General features: G+C 36.6%; 1 protein-coding gene across 10 annotated transcripts in view; it reads left to right on the top strand.

The window, feature by feature from the left end:
* Window positions 1–14,643, top strand: part of XRCC4 (X-ray repair cross complementing 4) — a 182,140-nt gene that overhangs the window by 18,023 nt on the left and 149,474 nt on the right. For 7 of the 10 annotated variants that reach the window (XM_030511449.1, XM_030511446.1, XM_030511447.1 and 4 more), the window contains exon 3: window positions 5,098–5,285. In XM_030511449.1, coding sequence (XP_030367309.1) covers window positions 5,098–5,285 — 188 coding nt within the window. The other 3 variants (XM_030511455.1, XM_030511452.1, XM_030511454.1) reach the window with 3 other exon arrangements.

The following is a 14,643-nucleotide window of genomic DNA, read 5'->3' as shown; positions in this document are numbered from 1 at the left end:
TCTTTCAAACCTAGGAAACAAGACTAATTTACAACATGTCTACATATGCATTAAATCTGCTCTTCCATATTCCTTTTAACATTTCAAGCACACTATTGATTAGGAGTTCCTGCACAAGACATACGCATATATTCCCCGTTTAAAATTCACGACAAGCTGATTCTTTTAATCTGTTATTTTTCTAAGTAAAAGCTGTTACTCTAATTGGAAGAGTATAGAAAAAATACGTAAACACAGTTCTCATTTTGTTAACTTCCTGCATCTGGCAGAATGGATGATCATTTCCCAAAACAGAGAACCAGTGAAAGCAAGATGACCTCACTCTATTAAAAGGAAAGAAAGAGAAACCCACAACCGTTTAGCATGAGCACAGGGGATTCATCCAAAGGAGAATGCTTCTATTTCTTGTGATCCATTTCTAAGGAATCCTTATTGAATTTGCAGTCCTTTGAATAATTTCTTTAGGAGTTCAAGTTTTTGTGCATGGGGCTTTCCTACTGCACAGACCTGTGTTTCATACAGTTGGTGGTGTTTTTAATCGCTTTTTCTAAGTTATTACATCATGTTCGAGACTGATTAGACTCTAAATTCAAAACCTGGGACGAGGAAAACCAGTGGTCAGCAAATTCTTGCTGTGGGAAATCCCTTTTGAGTTTCTCGTGCTGTGGATGATTTTGTTTGGCAAGACCTACCAGGAAGTGAATGAGAGTAGCTGATGGGATTGTCTTTTATAGTTTTTGTATATTTAATGTGATAATGAAAAGTGTTAGGAGTCCTATTTAAGGAAGGGAAAAAAAAAATGTAAATTTTGGGAGGGAGGAGAGGCACACAAATACGCAATATGATCTAGTGTTTTAAGTTGGTATTGGGTTAAAGAACTACAGGTATATGGATTTATACATTTCATGTTTTGCTAACGATTGATCAGTTTTGCTAATTCTGTAAGGTAGAGGAACAGGTAGCAGGCACCACAGGAGAAAAACCTAAGTTCTCTGTTACGGCATAGTAGTACCTTTGGTTTTTTTGCTTTCATATTTTCATTACAGGTTTATCTAATTTTTTTCAGTGCTGAAGTAGTTGTTCTAGACAAACACTTATTTGAGCAGTTATTTCCAACTTACTTTTCTCTTTCCATCTTTGCCTCATTCTGCAGGCATTTCCACATTTCTGTCTGTACTGTTTTGAGGGACTTGAGGGAATTGCTGGCATACTAGTGGCTTCTTCTCTTTCAACTGTGTGTTGCATCCTGTACAAGAAATAAGCTAGGTAATGAGGAAATTGGTGGCCGTAGCTTATAAAAAAGATATAAATGTTTTGATGGTAAATTTCTTTTGTGCTTTTCTAACTCAATTCTTGCTATTTTTGGTGGATTGTTAGCTCTGCTCTTTTAATCTGTTATTTTTCTACAGTTCGCCAGCACTGTAGCCCCAGTTTTTCACTCACATGTAGGCTTTGCTTTTTTTGCCCTGACAATAGTTCCACTCTTTATATGAACATTAAAAGTGCTGCTTTGAGTTTAAAAAAACCAAGATGCAGCTGGCAGTTGTTATTAAGCTTTTCTGGTAACATCCGTTTCATGCTTAAAATAAATTTTAAAAATCTTGGAAGATACTTTTACTGCTTCATCTAAGATGATAGAAGCCCAGACTGGCTTGGGTTGGAAGGGACCTTAAAGCTCATCCAGTTCCAACCCCCTGCCACGGGCAGGGATACCTTCTACTAGACCAGGTTGCTCAAAGCCCCATCCAGCCTTTAGATGCGTTCAGTTATGTTGGGACTGAGGGTTGAACTACTTGTCTTATGATGAGGTAGGGAAGAACTGATAACACGTGCAATGGCCGGTGTAAGTTTAAAGCCTCCTGCTTTACATTGCTGTTTGTGATGGTACCAAGACCTGTTCTGAAATACCTGTCAGTCTTAATGTGTGAGGATTAATGCACAGCTGATGTTGACTTAGCAGTTGCTTGCTTGTAGGTCTTATGTTTTCAGTGCTGCATGCTGGCTTTGCTCTTGTTCATGCCCTGTGTGCCAGCTGCAGATGCATGTGGTGCATAGGGAAGGAGGCAGTGATTCAGCATTGCAGCTAAGCTGTGGCTTTGCACTCGAAGTCCTGTTTGAACAACAAGTACTAGCTGGCTATATACATGGCACTCTGGCTTAGCCTCTTTCTCTTCATCTGTTAGGAAGGGGGTTTACATCTTAGGAAAAAAGGATGGTTGTGATGTCTGTGCAGAGAAAAAAGGATTCTGCTATGACTTCATCGATTTCTCTCTTTCTTTCTTCTGTGTTCCTTTTCATAAGCATTTTTTAAACCCAAGTTTAGTGAAGAGGGCTGCTGTTGCACTTACTTCAGCTCTACTTAAATTTGTCCTTTTGGGTTGTAGGAGTAAGTTTGAAAAGTGTAACGTTCTTCAAATGATGATACTGAGATATAAATGTTTGAATCTTTAGTTTATTAGGTGTCTCAGAATATTTCAGTGCCCTAAAGCTCATCAATATTAGGCTGTGTACCAAAACATTATGTACAATTGCCTATTGCATCCGCTGAAATGGACAGCTGAATAGTTTCCATTTTGTGAGATGTGCTTTTACCAAGAGCACACATCTTCAGTTTAAAAATCTGTAGGGAAATACAGTTTAATATGCCACACTTCTCCCTGGCTTCTTTATTCCACCCCCCTCCTTATCTGCAATATAGATAATGCAACTTAAAAGGTGAGGATAGAAGCCCTTTCTCCAATTTGGGAATACAGATTATGAAGTTATTTTATTTCTGGTTTATTGTAATGCATGTTCTGTAGCACTCCTGTATTCTTTTTGACATATAATGACATTTCTGCAGTTTCTGACATCTGCTGAATGTTTGTGGTGTTGCTGATTTTGTAAAATGCTATGTGTCATACCTTGTCCTTTTACTTTATGTTAGGCTACTATGAGTGTGACAGGTTTCCTCTTTTATCTTTAGAAGAAGAGGAGAGCAGAGAATACTCATTTTTGAGTGTTTTCTTAAGGAGAATATAGGGAACTTTGTGACAGATTTCAGACTGCCATAGACCTGACATTTTGCATCTTAGTGTGACAGAGGCTGACTCGCTGATATTTATGAGCCTAATTCCATTCTTTTTCCTTGATTTTACCTTATTATTACTGCAAAGCAGTTCAATTCCTTTGCATCCCTTTGCTTTCTAGCTTTTGAAGGACCTAACACATTTAAATCTGCTACGAAAAAATCCCTTGTGCTAGGGGATAACTAGTGTGATTCTGACCCACTAATATATCCTTTTAAATGAGTATATCTGCAGGCTAAGATTTTTCACAGAAGAGGGTAGCTTCTCCTTGTGTCAACCTTTTGTTTCCTTGCAGTGGTGACATTAGCCGCTCTCTCCTGCCACCTGCATCTCCTTTTTCACCTAGCTGTTCTCCTGTGTCTTATAAATAGAGTAATAGAATGGGGTGTTCATGACTGATCTTCCTTATCAGATTTTGCAGGCGTATGGTAATGTAATCACTTAAAGTGATTAGCAAGGTAGTGTTTCTTTGTGTGCACAGTTGATGTGTTTGTGAATAGATGGCTGAACTGATTATTGTGACCTGTTATTAAAAAGAAAAAAAAAGGGGGGACACAAAACCTCAACAAAAAACCCCAGCAAGCCCATCTCAGTTAACTGTAAGATTGGTAAAGCCTACATGTTTTCCATGTTTTGAGATGTGTAGAGAGGAGGACTACAAAAGCTAATATGTATGAATGAAGGCATTTGTATAGAGAAGAAATACAGGTATTAATAGGTTTTGAAGTGGGGTACCTTTTTAGGTCACTTGCAGTTCTGTTTTTTTGTTAGGGTTTTTTTTTTTTTTTTTTTTTAATTTTTTTTTTTACTGGGTTTCTGTTTTGGCTTTTGATGTGTGTGCCTGTTCTTTTTATTTTTATTTTTTCCTCCTCAGGATGTTCCAAATGAATGTCTTTTTGTATAACTTGCTTTCTCAAATGTTACAAAGGTCTAAGAGCAGACAGGGGTAAATGACAATCCAGAGCAGTCTTCTCAGAAGACTGGCCAGAAGAAAAGGAAACACTTCTGTTAACTAAGTAAACAATCTAAAATACTGTATTGGTAGGCTACACATGAAACCCTGCAGTATGTTATATGCATCCTATCTTTAATTTAGAGTCTTCGCTTACATCTGTCTCTGCAAGAAAACTCTGCACTCCTCATTGAGATCATTATTCTGATTAACGTTTGATCTTTAAAAGTTCTGAGGTAATACTATGTAGAATAAACTAAAAAGGAAGTAAGATAACCAGGGGCCCAGGTAGTAAAATCAAGAACTGTTTCTTGCTACTCCTAGTGAAAGATGATGGGTTTTGGTAAGCTGCCATTTAAGTTTGAGGTTTTACCAAGATTTAGGAAGAAATAAATGATCAGAAGCAGATGGGAAAGGCTATTATAGCTTTTAACAACAGTACATCTTTATTGGCCTGTTCTGTGCTGTATTCAGTCATTCTTCATCTTCAAAGTAATGGAGTAAAATTTTCTTCATAGACCTGATGTAGTGCTAACTGGAGACACATCCCTCATTTAGTGGTGTTTGAGTGTGAATGGTAAAACCAAGGATTCTTTAGTCTCTTGGTGTAGTTTCATTTGTAAATTGATAGCTTATTTTGTATTAAGGCTGTAACTTATAAACTAGGAAAACTGGGTCAAGAATCTGTGAGGAGGCAATTGCATCCATTGTTTTACAGGGTTCAGATTACATGCTTTTCAAAGAGGCCTCAGAGGGCACAATAAATCATGGTTCAAACATTCCACTTTATGTTATCAGGTTAGTGTTATTCAGAATAACTTCAGGCAAGTAGAATTGTGCATTGGTAGCAATAAACCATTCTTAGACAGGAAACAGGGACAAAACTTTTATGAAAAAGCAGTATTCCTGCTACATTTCTATTAGCATCTGGCACATTGTATGTCAAGGAAAGAACAGTCTCCATTAAAATATTAATTTTGCCTGTTCCTTAAGGTAGGTGTGTGTCTGTATGTTCATAGAAGTATATATACATGTTCACACACATATGGATGTTTCTCACATGTCTCTTTCTGATAGTGTCTGAAGCTGAAATTTCTAGGGAGGCTGCTGATGTGGAAATGAACAGAGAAAAGTATGTTGGAGAACTGAAGAAAGCATTGATAGCTGGAGAAGAATCAGCTGGCAGATACAACTTTGCTATTTCAAGGGATGATGAAAATATGGAGTGTCACTTCTCCTATGAAAGAAATCTGAAAGATGGCTCTGTAAGTATAGTTAAATGTTTAAATTTGAATGTTGAACTATGAGAGGAACCTTTTTGGTACATTTCTATATTTTACTAGGTTGTTTGAAATCAAACAGACCTGCAGTATGTATTTCTGACTGGGTATTGTGAACTCTGCCACGGGCCAAACTAGAAACAAGTTTGAGGTTTCCTATCAAAAGCTGGTACCAGTATAACTGTTTCTGTGTTACTTTCTTAAATGCTAGTGCATAAGAATATTGCTTCTCTATTTAAGTTTTGGTTTTAGTGTAGTGATAGACTGAGCGGGAATGGCTTTCAGCTGCCGCAGGGGAGATTGAAATGTGCTCTTAGGCAGAAGCTCTTCCCTGTGAGGGTGGTGAGGCCCTGGCACAGGTTGTCCAGAGAAGCTGTGCCTGCCCCATCCCTGGCAGTGTTCAAGGCCAGGTTGGACGGGGCTTGGAGCAACGTGGTCTAGTGGAAGGTGTCCCTGCCTGTGGCAGGGGGTTGGAACTGGATGAACTTTAAGGTCCCTTCCAACTCAAACCACTCTATGATTTTATGATTTATGTTTTGGGTATACCTGCATGTTGGAGCTGCAGTTCAGTATTAAGCTGCTATAGTCCATAAAGTATAACTTTATTCTTAATTCTGAACTTAGGAAGTATGCTTTCCTAAAAATTTTTTAAAAAATTCCAGCCCCCAAAGCATTTTTGCTTTGCTTGTTTCTTCTTTCTTCTCTCTATATCCTCATAAATAAAGAAAAATATTAAAATTTAAGTAAGATTATTTTCAAATGCGAAAACATACTTTTGAAATGAGCTTTTCTATTAACCTCAGATCTTTTGGAAGCTAATGCTAAAATTGTTTCCTTCTTGGAATTGCATTAAATTACAACTGGGTACGTGGTTCCATGTTGGTTTCTTGGCTGCAAAGGAAATGGTCCTCTTAGAGCAGGAAAGAAACCAGTATAATCTCTATCTGTATACACGTTTGGCTATTTCGTGTCGTGGTTTGGTGTTAAAGTTTTTCTGGGGAAGAAGGTAATTTAAGGTAATCCTCCTTGCTTGTACTGTTGTTTTTGATTTCTTTCCCCCTCCTCAAAAAAACAGTGTTCATCCTTTTCCGAAGTTTGTCACAGCTTCAGTTGTGCTGTTGCACTGACTGACCACTCACCTGCATTAGTGAAATAATCTGGGTTTAAAAAACACTGATTTAAAATTGCACGGGTCCAGTTCAGGGCACAGTTTTACAATCAGTTTTACTGGCATTATTGAGGGGAAGAAAATTGTGGCGAGAGAATGGGGATGAGATTGCAGGTAGGGAGGAGTATGAATATCCTTGACCAGGTTTTTGGGTTTTTTTTTGGGTTTTTTTTTTTTTTTTTTTAATTTTTCCCCTTGCGTGAAAAATGTAGCATGGAGTTGTGTCTGGGAGCAGTGTCTAAGGGTTGTCCTACCTGTTTTGTTTGAAAAATCTTTCTTTTTCAGAGCACTGGGACATGTTCTGCTTCTCATCTGGTTAATTTTGTAGGTAGCACCTTTTAATAAACTATTAGAGGTGTCCGGCTTGTAGCAAAACCAAACAAAACAAAGAAACTACCTTATTTGGGAAGTGTCTGTTGGAAGTGGAAGATGGAAATACTTTTTTCCACTGAATTGGAAATGGGCAAAGAAGGTCGCATAAGTATTGGTCACAAATCTGTAGTGGGAATATGTATTTCTTTCATGTATCTCTTGAATGAGATGAGGAAAAGTGCACTTTAAAGAGCGGGCGCATGCAGTAGCAGCTCAAGTGCATATTGTCAGTCTGGATCCATTTTAGTAGCAGAGAAAGATTCAGTGGAATAAAGTTTGGCTTCTTCTGGGTACTTCATTGTAGGCCTTTTTACTTGTGCAGTATATGAAATTTCAGCACAGTTTGGCACAAGTGAGGTGCCAAAAGTTAGGTGATATAAGTCTTCTAAGCTGCATTATCATTATTTCTGTGTATTTACCCATAGGGCTCTATAACTGCTCCATGACACTTCTTGTGAGCACAACAGGACTGAGTGTTTTTCACAAAGGGTCTAGGTCAGAAATGCTGTATTAGAGTGGGATTATAAGGTTAGGACCAAATTGTATTTAGAAAATAAGAGCAGTAATTTTAAGAATTCTGTTTTTCTTGTCTGTGTCACACATAATATGTTCTAAATACCAGACGAAATGCATGCTATATTTTTATTAAGGAAAAATATCTACATATATGTGGGACCACCTAATACATGTTTCCATCAATTAAGGCTTACGAGAAATTGAATTCATATGAAAACATCTTTATGTCAATTTGGGAAAATAATAATCTGACCAAAGAAATTGAAAATACAAAGTGTTCTGATTGCTATGCATGCTTTTAGTTTTGGATGTCAAAAGAGTGTTTTTAGAAAAGATGTAATTTCTTGGGTGAATATACACCTTTCCCTCACCTCCACTCCCCCTCTCCTTAACTAATGCCTACAAATAAAATTGCCAAAGCCTTTGTCAGAATTACAAATAGCTTTCAGATATATAATAGAATATGTTTCAAACGTCTTGCAAATTCTCTGTGGAAGCATTCATTATGTGTATCTTTCAGTATCAGATTAGGAAATTAATCTTCCTAGGCTCTGTATGTCCAGCAGGCTGAGGTTCAGTTAAATGTACATTTGCTGCATAGGAAGCCTAGAGAAACTACCCTGCAACTTAAATGTGGCTTAAATTGGGTGTTTGTCTGTTACCCGTACTTATTTTTCTTACTTTGTATTTGTCTTTTGTCTTTATGGCTTTGGTTTAATCAGTATGAAAATTTTCTCTCTTCATATTTCAGGAACTCTGTGTGTATATATATACATATATATATGTATAAATTACCACACGGGCTGGGTAAGGGGTAGCAGGATGATGATGGGGATGTGTGAGTGGAGGGAGGGGAGCTTTTGGTTAAACTGTGTTGCATTTCTTTTGTTAGATGTGCTACCTGCAGTCAAACTGAGAGAAGTAGTTAGTCTTCATGTTTTTGTTTAAAAATGTGGGCATAAAGGAAAAGGAACAGTCATTTCCAATTTTGACAGTAGAACACGTAATACTGCTTTCAAGTTCCCTACTTTTCTCCGACCCTGTTGTAATATTAATAACCATTGTGAGAGAAGTCCATTAAATTATTGGGAGTAAGTAGAAGATACTGTTCTTAAACCAATGTTTTTATCATCTGATACATAACAAAAGGAGAGGGTACAGAAAGCTATGCATAAAATGCGGTTGGTTATGTTTGAATGCTGAATCTTTTGCTTAGTCTTAAATAATGCAGTTAGCTCTTTTAAGTTTAAAAAAAACAAAACAACAAAACTTCTGAAATGCATTGTTATACTTTGTGAGCTATAAAATGCTTATCAATTCATGCAGCTATCTATTATTCCAAATTTTTTAATCCAATGAGTACACAGGTTCCTAAGAATAAATTTTGGCAAATCAGTATGCCTTTTGTTAGAGGTATATGCATGCTTGTATACAGAAACTTAATTATATTTCATTCATTTTAGTGAAACATACCTACAGGATGATGTTGATCACCAACAGTCTCTTATGCCCATCTCAGCCAGTAAGTTCCAGTGCAGTGCTTTGCAACAGTTTTCCATCCAGCCTGGATATAACACTAATTCCTATAGAAAATGAAGAGTAGAATGTCTACAAAACAATTTGCTTTTTTAATTCTAAATACATCATAGATTCAGTTGATTTATGTCCTGCGCCCTTACTTAAAAATTTTATCTATGCAGTCTATAAATAATTTCGGCTGAAAAGTCTGGGAGGTTTAGATACATGATGGGTATGCCCAAGCTGGAATGTGCTTGTTAAAAGCATCTTAAGGAATTAGTGGTAAATTTTTGCAGTTTGTGGGACAAGTTGGTTCTTGTTTGGTCTGCTTGCTAAGAAAATTCACATTTATTTTTAGATACCATAGTTTAAATGAATAACCTCAAATAACATTCTTGATGCATTTGCAGTTCACACTCATCAGTAATATTATGGTGTTTACTAATTTTTGTTACTGCAATACACAAAAAGAATGTATCTGAGAAGGCAGAGGAAGAGTGTAAAGCTATAACTCCTTTTCTCTTTGTTTTTTTTTTTTTTGTATATCTCATCCGTGAGGGACAAGTATACTGCTACATCTGTGTACACCACCTTGGGGTATCAGTTAATCCCTGTTTCTTGCAAATATCTACACATATGGAACATAGTCTGTACATGATTAGCATGCTTCGTATATAGACTAGGAATTTAGTAAGCAGATAATTCGTCATAAATAACAAAAGCTTTCATATGGTAGTGTATCAGAGGTTAGTGTTTAAAATTTTAAGCCTTAAAAAGCAGTGTTTACAGTGTGATCAGTAATTTAATCATTATTTACTGATGTGAAGTAAAGTTAGCTGTGTCACCAGTGTCTTTTGGATGATTTTGGACTAGAGACTGGTAATAGTCACTTGGAGACAATAAAATGTGTTAGATTATAAATTTTTGTTTCCATAACTGTAGTAAACCGTGGTATTTGAAAAATGTTTACATTCTTTGGAGCAGCTTGCTAAATATCTGCTTACCTAGAATAAAATTATGTGCCAAAACTGTATTGCGTGGTCGTTATGGATTGGACAAAGAAATGGAAAATGCACTGTAAGTAACTATCCTGAATTGGCAGTACAATACACTAGATGACTTAATAGGTATTCTTCATCCCCAAAACCTGCGAATCTCTGGTAGCCTGCCCAGACTGTGCTCACACATTCAGTGTCTTCACTAAGGAACTTGTATTTACAGATACAGACACACACATGTTGAAGAGCAGTAGGCTGGAGGATGTAGTTTTTGCAAGCTGCCTCATGAGAACATGTTTATCATCCCTCAGTAGCTGCCACAAGTTGGTTGTTCAAAGTTTGTTGTGACTTTTGTAGTCTAGATGGAACATTTGACAGTGGTTAGTCTGACAGATGATTCTCCACAATAGCAATAAAAGCTGACATTGTAAACACCTCCTCATTGAGGTAAGCTTACAAACAAGCTGTTGAAGATCAGATTGGTTTTCCTTTCTTAGCTGATAGGGAAGAATAATTATCCCTTGTTTCCTTATGGAAGTAAATAAGTTTAGAGATTAAAAACTTGTCTGTGGCTCCTTAAAATTACTTCCCCCTCTTTTGTACTGCTCATTAAGGCTGGAATTATACGTGTTAGCCAAAGCCCTATTTTGAAGGCAAAGGAGACCCTGCAACAGCTTAGGGGAGTGTAAGAAGACAGGCTGCGTCCAGATGTGAAATCCCTTTGGATATTTTTATACAGTTTTTACTATCGGTATAAGTAAAGATCAGGGGAGTCATTTACAGCATCTGTCTGACAGTCATTCAGAAGACTACAATTTGCAACCTAATTCGCCTGTTGTTTAGCTGATGAAGAGATAGGTTCCTTCCCTGAACTGATGTCTGCCACCAAAGCTAGATGCTTAAAGGTAAATGCTTGCAACTACTCCAGCACTATTTTGGTAGGATGAAACCAAACCTTTATCTCCAAATCTGTTTTAAAGTGTTTATAACGATTAATAATAATAAGGATGTATATGTGAGATTTGTGTAATGAATGAGTCTACTTAGGTACTGGTGGGTTGTTTTGTTGGTTTTTTTTTTTTTTTTTTTTAATGAATGGAAAACTTCCCCAAGTCACAAATAATTAATATTTGATTTAGAAGAGATATCTATGTGACATGTTTCTTTTGCAGTGTCATAGTGGCATGGGATTTTAAAAGTGTCAGAATTATAATCTAACTTAAATCCATAAGGATTTAGTACTTTCTCACTTACCTATCTGAAATGGTGATCACAAAAAGATAAAATGCTGTGTGAGTTTTATAAATGCTTGTCCTAGCTGCATCTCAGCCTGATGTAGCTGAGCCTAAAAAAATTGCACGTTTACAAATTCTCATGTATTTTGTGATTTATCTTCCTTATGACAGGTGGCTTTGCCATAGGGCGTTCAGCACTTTGCCTTCAGGAGCTGTTTTTAGGGAGGTGAGGGCAAATTAGTCTGTTAAGAGTCACATTAAAATAACAATGGGCTTGGTATACAGTGGGACTTGTGTGTCAAGCCAGCTGCAGTACGAAATGGGCCACACACACACAGATCTCAGTGAGGGGCCATTGAGGCCGGGCCAGCTAAACTGCTGCCACCTAAACAAACACCATCACAGAGTCAGTGATTTAGCGCTTGATCTAAGTAGGTGACCACTTGGAAGTAAATCTTTCCAAGTACTTTAGCGAGTCTCTCCACATATAATAAATAGTGGAAATCCGGCAAGATTTTTTTTCTTTGCACTGGCAATTACATTGATTAAATAGTCTTTGATAAACAATTATTTGAGTGCTAACAGTCGTCTTTTTTACAGGAATGTGACAGCCTCTGGGTTTTTTTCTTGCTTTTTGTGTAAATTTGTAAACAGGGAGAATATGAGCTCAAGTAATTCCACCTTAGATACAGTACTGATGCTGAGTAGGCTGATGGAAGAGATACTGTTATTTGACTCTGCCGTTTCCTGTGTCTGCTTTTCCGTGGTCGGTTCTGTGAGTTCGTTATGAGTTTACTACAAGTTAAAAATAGTTGGAGAAATTCATACTAATTGAAACTTTTCACAGCATACTGAATTAGTGAGGTAGAATTGGTAGAGCACTTTATGCTGTCCAAGTTGTCTTGGTTCAAGGTTTGATAGCTACTTTGCTCCAAACCAACTAGGATATGTTGTTTGGATAACAAAGGTCACTGAGAGTTCAGATTGTTTCCCAGGCAATTCGACTAACTGCTTAACTGAAAAGACAGGAGGATGAAATGATTAATTTCTAGGTCAGTGTAAAAGCAATGATTCTTCTGTATCATTTATATCCATGTACTTCAGGATTTGAGTGTGCCTTTGAATGAGTTTCTTGGAAGCCTGGTTTAGAAATATCTTACTAATGTGCCTTATGTAATAAAAACGTTAGGTATTATTTTTTGTGTAATCTCAGAGTTCTAAGTGCTACATGATTTTCCCCATCTTGCGTGATGTGTGCCTTTAGGAACTCTTCAGGTCTTGTGTGTTCACTTTAAACGCAGTGGATCACTTCTGTAGCCTTGAGGTAAGAAAAGTTGTTCGTTTGTTTTTTTTCCAAATATTAATATGTGTACAATGTTTAACAAAAGTCCTGGAGAATTAAGTTATTCTTTTTTTTCTTGTTTATTTTTAGTAAGCTATTTGATTGCTGCTTCTGATAAGCAATGGTTTGGGAACTGTTGGGAAAGTACATTTAAAATATTTACAGTATATACACCTCTAAAAATGAAGGATTATTGAAAAAGGAAGACTCAAACACTGCAATGAAACATTACCTCTTAGTATTTGTGAATTTCACTACAACTATCCAACTGGACAAAAATCATAGTTTAATTGTTTGAAGACCTATTGTAAATGATGCTATAAAGGGCATTTTCTTATTTCACAAGCGCAATGACCATCTAAATATATTAAAAATTACTGTAAAATCTTTCTAAAATAGCAAAATAACAGAGATTTATTTGGTTTATGCAAGAAAAAAATGAAGTCATGCATTCTGACGTTACTGTGTTGTCTCTCCTTCTACCCTCGCAGTTCCTTCATATTGGCATACCTGCTGTGCATTTCAAATTTCTGTGTACACAACAAGTCTTACTTTTGCTTGTACAGCTGAGTACAAAATGCTGTAATTTTGGGAGGAAAATATATAACTCATGGAATATTGACAAGTCTTAGTTTCTCAAGAAAAATATAGAGGACGGTAGATGCTCTGGAAAAGAGATTAGTGTGCATGTGGCTCTTGAAACTGTACTACAGGACTTTAGCCCCATATTCTCTGTAAGGATGAAAAGTCAGAGCCTGAAGAACAGCAGTAATTTCACCTATATTTCACCTCAGAAACGCTTTTGCAGCTCCACAGGAAGCATTCATATTTCTACCTGCAAAGGCACAGGAAAACCCTTAAGCACAGGATTATAATGTTTTATTAGATTTTGCATTCACTTAAGATAGAATCTTTACCAGGATAAAACACTGAATAGATACATTTTAACCCTAAAACTAAATGCTTCCAGTTAATTTTGACATATACACTAGTTTTGCTGCAGTTAACATACTGAAATTGTCTTGAAATGTAAGAAAGAGCAAATTTGAGATGTCCAGTTTTTTTAAAGAAGTGGTAAATACAGAAATATCTTTGTGTAATGTGATGCGGAGATAAGGTAGCTGTGCAGTGAGGAAGATGTTATGCCTCCTGCTCCTTTCTTCCTTTAAATTGCAGTGACATGAAATACATATATCTTTGCTTGCTCACTTATCTTATGAAGTCACTGTATATTAGTAATTCTGACTTAAAAATAAAGTTTTCTCTGAACAATGAAAACAAGGTCCTAGTTTGATTGTCCAATAAGCAGAGCAAGGTCAACTCTTCTCTGGTGGAACAGTACTATTTTAATTTTGCTACCTCACTATAACTGTACCTCACTGTAGTCTCACCTTAGGATTTTACACAATGTTAGTTGTGGCTCGTTAGATGTCAGACAGCATGTGGTGTAGGTTTGGGTTTTATCACAGAGGACAAAGCCTACGTCTCTTTGATTTGAGATTTAGAATTTGCAGCCAAATTGCATATATACTTGAAAGTTTTTGTGAGTAAATATTAATTTAGAATTGTTCTAAAATGTATTAGTATCACTGGAAAATTCTTTGGAAGGTAGGTTCTCCATTTTTTGAAACATGAACATGCTTCTCTTACAGAAATACATTTCCCAGAGAGGCAAATACACTGTGCAGTTTGAAGAGTAAGTTTCTAGATAGTCTCATTCTGTGGAAAAGCTCTTCCATAGAAAATGATTTTCTTGGGGTTTGGGGTTTTTGTTTGTTTGGTTGGTTTTTATTCATCTCAGATGCTCCTGCAAATATCATCTGCCATTTCATTTCAAATTTAGTTTTAATTGCTTTGTTGGATATAAAATATAACTGGTACTGGTTTGGGATTTTGGGGTTTTCAGAATGCAAATCCTTGTCTTTCTGTATGTGTTCTCTGGCAAATCTAAGCTTTGGGGATTTTCTTTTTTTTTAAGACTTTGAGATACAGAATTTTGTTCTGTTCATATAAGCACATTGTGTTAGTGCCCATTGTCTTAACATTGTCTTCTCAGTGCATGATTAATACCTGTAGGTTAGTAGTATAACACAAATGTGCAAGCGTATGCTATTTTGTGGTAACAGAACCTTGCCAGTGCTCTTACGGATTTCAGAGGTACCAAAAAAGTGGAATTTGGAAACAGTTAGGTTTT

This window comes from Strigops habroptila, chromosome Z (genome assembly GCF_004027225.2).
Source record: "Strigops habroptila isolate Jane chromosome Z, bStrHab1.2.pri, whole genome shotgun sequence".
Taxonomy (NCBI): Eukaryota; Metazoa; Chordata; class Aves; order Psittaciformes; family Psittacidae; genus Strigops; species Strigops habroptila.
The sequence above is the reverse complement of the archived record's forward strand: the minus strand, read 5'-3'. Positions and strand labels throughout refer to the sequence as shown.